The following is a 6,209-nucleotide window of genomic DNA, read 5'->3' as shown; positions in this document are numbered from 1 at the left end:
TAGAGTACATGTAAGTGTTGGTGAAAGAAACAATGTGCCATCGGCTGTTCGGCCTGTGAAGTTGAAGTCAAAGTGTCTTTTGTGCTCTGCAGTGCTGAACTGTATACAGTCTGTGTCTGGAAATGTGTCCCATTTAGTTGATGTGTGGAACATTTCCTGTCCAACTGACCATTTTCTCTCATAACTAAAAATAATGTGGTAATCCCTGGATAGTTTTATTGGTTCAAATGGTTTTAAATGTGTTTATTTGTTCCATGAGACAACTTTAGGTGTGTTTCTATGATGTCTAACAGAGTGAAGACAGAAAACAAAAAACAGCTTTGACCATATTGGTTAAAGATTCATTTTCCAATTTGAAGTTTCCCAAACATTTCAGTGTCAATTGCTCAGGAGGAATTTTCCAGAAGAATAAAAGATATTTTTGTATTTGTCGTCTGGAACTGAGAATCATTTTCTTTTGCTTCTGGGGTCTTAAATTCAAAGGAATCCATTTTGAGAATGAGCTTGCTTTGTTGCAGAGAGCTAGATGAGATCAATATGACATGTCATATCTGTAAGGTAATTATAATAGTCAGACAGACAGTTAGCTTAGCTTAGTTTAGCATAAGGCCTGGAATCAGCTAGCTTGGCTCTGTCCAATAACAAGATATGCATATAATTTTTTACTTGGACTATTGTGCAGATTAAACAAACCTGATTATTCTTTTTAGAGGTGCTGGTAGCAAATTGTGTTCCCTTTGGACAGAGCCAAGCAATCTGCTTCCCCTTGTTTCAAGTCGTCATGCTAAAATAAGCCAGCCAAAAGCTGGTGGCAGCTTCATATATAACAGAAGATACAATAGTGAATAACTTTATTTCCTAAATATGTCAATGTATCCAATATAAATGGGACATAAACTATTTCCTAAGAAGTATACAACAACATTAAGGCCACTATTTGTGCTAATTGGTACATAAATAACAGGATTTACTTGTGTCCTCATTTTGAAGGCTGGATGGATTTGAACCGGCTCGGGTTGTCTTCCTGGTGATTTGACCCGTGGAGGTGAAAGCCTGGGGATTTAACTATTTTAACTGTTGGCACAAACAGCTGGGATGCAGCTTCCTAGCAGAGGAGCCCATGCAGTTCCCGGTTAAAGGATGTGTCCCCCTGGCGAGGCTGGTGGTAGAAGTGGGCTGATTCCCTGGAATCCCAGACACATTCCAGAGGAAATGAATGCTGGTGTCGCCTGTGGGGGCGTAAAGAGCCTCCCTGCCACAGCGTCTGCCTCCTCTGGGCTGTCTTTGATCCACCTGTTTACTGAAGACCCCCCCTTAGGTCACTTCCTGTCCCCTAGGGCCCTCGCCAGTGTCTCCCCATGCACCTCCATCAGCAGTTTCTGTCATTGACCACCCACTCCATCTTTGCTGAATCAATGTTACTTCCTCTGTTTTGCAATGCCTCTCTCACGCTAAATTAAACTGCAACTCTAAATCCCGCTTTTTCCACGTCTCTCTGCCTCTGTCACACTTTAAATATGGCCTAAACCAAGAGATTTCATTAATCGAGTCTACCGTTATTACATGCCTACAAGACATGTAGACACATCTCTTATAGGATATATGTCAGTAAATTTCATTGGTTTCCTGTGTGATCCCTTTTATATACGATGTCTGTGGTTGCAGGCAATTCTGGTCTGTTAATAAAGGACGGGGCCTGTGATGAGACTATGACACTAACCTTTGTCCTACCTGTCCTGTCTTTTTTCTGTCAGTGGTGCAAAGGGTAGACAGTGTGTCTGAAGGTATTGCAAACTATGGAGGAAAGATAATTGCTGTTGAGACTGATTTGAAAAAGCTGGGTAAGTTTGATGTATCTGGACTTAAATTGAAGTAAAAGCTTCAGCGAGAGGCTGTAACCTTTTTTCTAATTTATTGTACAAATCTATTTCTTCAGATGATCAAGCAGGGCAGAAGTCGGAGAACACCACCACAGAAATCCAGGCTTTTAAGAACAACATCTGGACTCTCCAGAGGCAGCTGTCTGCGGTGGAGGAACGCATCCACAGCGATCAAGTTAAGCTGAGTCAGCTGGAGAACATTGGCTCAGACATCCAGAACAACCAGGGCTCCATTCAGGGACTGCTGGATAGCAACACAGCCACCCTGCACTCTGTAAACAGCACCCTGCAGTCTTACGGCAGCATCATCGGAGGTCTGCAGGACGACACAGCCAGGCTGCAGAGAGAACTCCAGCAGCAGGTGAAACTTCAGGACCAGGCGCTTCTCAGCATCAGCAGCCTTAACTTCACACAGGCCCAGCAGAGAGGCCTCATCGCCGTCCTGCAGCGCTCAGTGGATGACACTAGCCAGGCCATCCAGAAAATGCGCAATGACTTTCAGAGCCTCGAGCAGACGGCCCGACAGACACGCTCTGATGCAGAGTGGCTTCGCAGTAAGGTGGAAAACCTGCAGATCATGGCTAGTAATGCCTCAGCTCTTGCAAAGGCCAACAACGACAACCTGGAAGAGGTGGGATCGCAGCTCGCTTTTATGACCAGTGAGCTCCAGAACACCAGCAGTGTGGCTGACGCTCACGACCAGACCCTGAGGGAGATTCTGGACCAGCAGAGGGACTTCAGAAACCTCACGGCCACCAAGTTTGACCGGCTGGAGGTGCGGCTAGATGAGTCAGAGCAGAGTATGGACCGCGTAACTGGCAACATCAGCTTCACCACGCAGCTCCTGGGCGCCATCAACCTTAACCTGAACGATCTACGCACTTGTTCCGAGACCATCGGCCGTCACTCAGATTTCTTACTAAACCTCAACAGCAGCGTGGCGGATGTGAGGACAGACGCAGCCAGTCTGAGGTCCCAGCAGGAAGAGCTGGCAGCACGTGTGGACAAGGAGGTCACCAACATCTCTTTTGTCATGGAAGAAATGAAGCTGGTGGACACCAAGCACTCGCAACTAATAACCAACTTCACTATTTTAAAGGGTGAGGAATGTGTGGCTGTAGTGAAACATTTTGTTTAAAATTAAAGGAATTTTGGAGGATTTTGAGAAAATATGTTAGCAAAGAGTGAGATGAGAAGATTGATACCAATCTCATGTCTATACACTACATGTGAAGCTATAGCCTGCAGCGTGTTAGCTTAGCTTAGCCCAAAAAGTTTACCTAGCTCTGTCTAAAGGTGACAAATCTACCTATAAGCATTTATTTAACTCAATTAACATGTTATTTCTTGTTTGTTTAATCTGCACAAAAAACAAAGTGTAAAAAACTAAAGTTGTGGTTTTTCCTGGGGTAATATGCCAAACTATTAAGCACAGCTAACCTGCTACTGGCTATAGCTTCACATTAAACCAACAAACATGAGTTGTATCAATCTACTCATCTAACTCTCAGCTGCTTTTTTTCAATGTGGCACAATTATTAAAAAAAATACAATAAAGTTTGTTTCACTATTTTAATGTCTTATTTATCAGGTCCTCCTGGTCCCAGAGGGCCAAGAGGTGACAAAGGACCTCAGGGACCATCTGGTCAGTCTGGCCAGAAAGGAGAGAAAGGGGAAAAGGGTGCTCCAGGGATACGAGGATCACGAGGAGAGCAGGGTTCCCCAGGACCACCGGGTCTACCAGGGTTGAAAGGCCTGCCAGGCATACCTGGCAGTCCCGGATCGAAGGGTTCCCGAGGTTCAGGAGGGAGGGCCGGACCTCCTGGAACTAAAGGAGAGCCAGGTAGTGCTGGTCTGCCTGGAAGAGACGGGCAGCCTGGCCCTCAGGGGGCACAGGGTCCACCGGGTATCAGAGGCTCAATGGGACCAGCTGGGGAGCAGGGGCCAAGAGGACTGCCGGGACCAGTGGGTCCTCCGGGACCACCAGGACCACCGGGACAACCAGGGATCCCAATACGGAGTCCAGTAATTCCTTTTGGCCCTGTGTCTCTGCAGGATGAGGCAGTAGCTCCGACAATGTGGACTCTAGGTACGACTTTACCAATGAAGTTTCTGTTGCTGTTGGAATCACTTTATCAGATCCTGAAGTAATGTATTGAATCAGCTCAGTGTACATTACTTTATTCTGTTTTGTACAGATTTACTATAATATTCAAACAATGGCATTTGTTGTATCACTCCAGAAAAAGAACACTGTATTACTCAGATTGAATATTGTGTTAAAAGAATAGTTTTGTGCATTTTGTGATTCAGGCTTATTCACATTTTTGCTGAGATGAGAAGATCGATACAACTTTAACAGCAGCTGGTAAGCTTAGCTTAGCTTAGCATAAAGACTGGGAACAGCTAGCCTGGCCCTGTCTCTAAAACTCACTTATTAACATGTTAACCCACACTTTGTTTGTTTAATCCTAAAACCAAACTGTTAAAACAACAAGATGTGACTGTAGAGGAGGTTATGTGGTGTGATAGGCAGATTTTATTATCTTTGGACACTTTTCCCCACTTTCCCCAGTCTTTATGCTAAGCTAAGCTAACCAGCTGCTGGCTTTAGCTCTAGTATCAATCTTCTTGGTAAGAAAGCAAATAGTTCCCAAAAAAAGTCGCTTCTTTGATAATAAATGTGTTTAAGGCATAACAATTTGATAATTTAGCACCACTGCCAGTATTGTAGTTTTTGATTCATTAAATGAAATTACCCGATGTTTTACAGGATGCCCATTTGAGTGGGTAAACTACAGAGACAAGTGCTACTTTTTCTCCAAAGACCTGCACAGTTTTGATGACGCAAAGGCAACCTGTGAATCAGCATCTGCTTCACTGCTGATCATCAACGATATGGAGGAACAGGTGACAAATTACGGTTATATTTCTTGCACTCAGGGAAAGAAAATAATTATGCAATGGAAAGAAAGGCGGTCATTGCTCTGTAATGTGTGAGGTAACTGCTCAGTTGTGACTCAGTGCTTTCTGTCCTCATGTGACCATAGAAATGGCTGAAGAAACAGACCTTTGGAAAGGGTTACTTCTGGATGGGTCTGACCGACAAGGAGGAGGAGAACATTTGGCGCTGGCTGGACGGGACTGAACCTGCTTTCACGTCAGTATTAAATCAATCATAAGGGAACATCTTATCGTGTGTGAAAGTAGGTGTTCTTGGGATGGATATTTTGTTTCAGAGCTGTGCAAAATACTGCTTTCCAATAATAATAACAAGCGGTAGACCTTCGGTTACATGAAACAAAACCAAATAAGCACACAAATTCTTGTGAAAATTGAAACTTTCGGATATTTTCTGATTACTTTGACCTTCATGCAAAAAACCCAACTCCTCTATTCCTGCTGCCCAAACAAAACAAACACTTTCACATGCACTAAACCTTTAATTAGTCAGGGTGGTCCAGTCAGAGCAGTTTCTTCTGTTTTGCAAGTGTACACAGGACAACAAAAGCAAAAAATTCAACAATTAGGCAAAAATCTAAGCTTACAAAGCTACAACAATAGATAGATAATCACAACCCAGCAGGAATAAAAGCCTTGTAATCCTGAAAGATCTACACTGGTGGTCTCAATTAGACTTTGTGTGTGCCAAAGAAATCAGATGATCCAACTTAAATTCCTGCTGCAGTTTATTCTCTTTTATTCTCTCTTCCACCTCTGTTGGTTTTCCATATGTAATGTGTGATCGCCCCCTGTTGTTTGCCTGCAGGAAGTGGAAGCCTGGTCAGCCTGACAACTGGGGCCATGGGCACGAAATAGGAGAAGACTGTGCGGGACTCATCCATGAAGGGTTGTGGAATGATTTCTTCTGTGAAGATCTCATAAGCTACATCTGTGAGAAGGAAATGGAGAGCTGTACGTCTGTTTGTATCTTTACTGTTTTCTTCCTGCTGCACAAGTATGTCCAGAGTTATGTCCTCAAACGTGTGCTAATGTCATTCTGTATCTTGTTTCTGCAGCAAGATCGCCTGGATCGTAGCGCTGTCTAGAAAGGGAGCTTGCAGTGAGCAGCTAGACTTCCCCATGTGGCACTGGTCCACTGACACATCACATGGAGAGTCCGTACGGAGAGAGCAAAGGGACAATTTTTAAATGAGCCCAGGGCTGCAGCAGCAAACGTCTTTCCCAAGCTGAAGAGATGCCTTTCTCCTCCAAAGTGAAGCCAGTCCAACTTTACCAGCAAGTGCAATACAGCAGGGCAACCAAAGAAGGAGGACTTTTATTTTTTAAAGTACCAAATCACCAATTGATTTATATATATATATATAT

General features: G+C 43.9%; 1 protein-coding gene across 1 annotated transcript in view; it reads left to right on the top strand.

Moving 5' to 3' along the window:
- Nucleotides 1-6,197, top strand: part of LOC118323495 (collectin-12-like) — a 35,005-nt gene extending 28,808 nt beyond the window's left edge. Inside the window, exons 4-10 of the mRNA XM_035655474.1 lie at nt 1,755-1,841; nt 1,937-2,980; nt 3,472-3,969; nt 4,654-4,790; nt 4,931-5,040; nt 5,650-5,795; nt 5,900-6,197. Of these exons, the coding sequence (XP_035511367.1) occupies nt 1,755-1,841; nt 1,937-2,980; nt 3,472-3,969; nt 4,654-4,790; nt 4,931-5,040; nt 5,650-5,795; nt 5,900-5,919 (2,042 nt within the window). The 3' untranslated portion in view covers nt 5,920-6,197. The remainder of the gene's footprint in view (nt 1-1,754; nt 1,842-1,936; nt 2,981-3,471; nt 3,970-4,653; nt 4,791-4,930; nt 5,041-5,649; nt 5,796-5,899) is intronic.
- The last annotated feature ends 12 nt before the right edge of the window (nt 6,198-6,209 follow it).

This window comes from Morone saxatilis, unplaced genomic scaffold, assembly GCF_004916995.1.
Source record: "Morone saxatilis isolate NCDOM2014 unplaced genomic scaffold, NCSU_SB_2.0 Contig0, whole genome shotgun sequence".
Taxonomy (NCBI): Eukaryota; Metazoa; Chordata; class Actinopteri; family Moronidae; genus Morone; species Morone saxatilis.
This window is presented reverse-complemented; position numbering and strand designations above follow the sequence as displayed.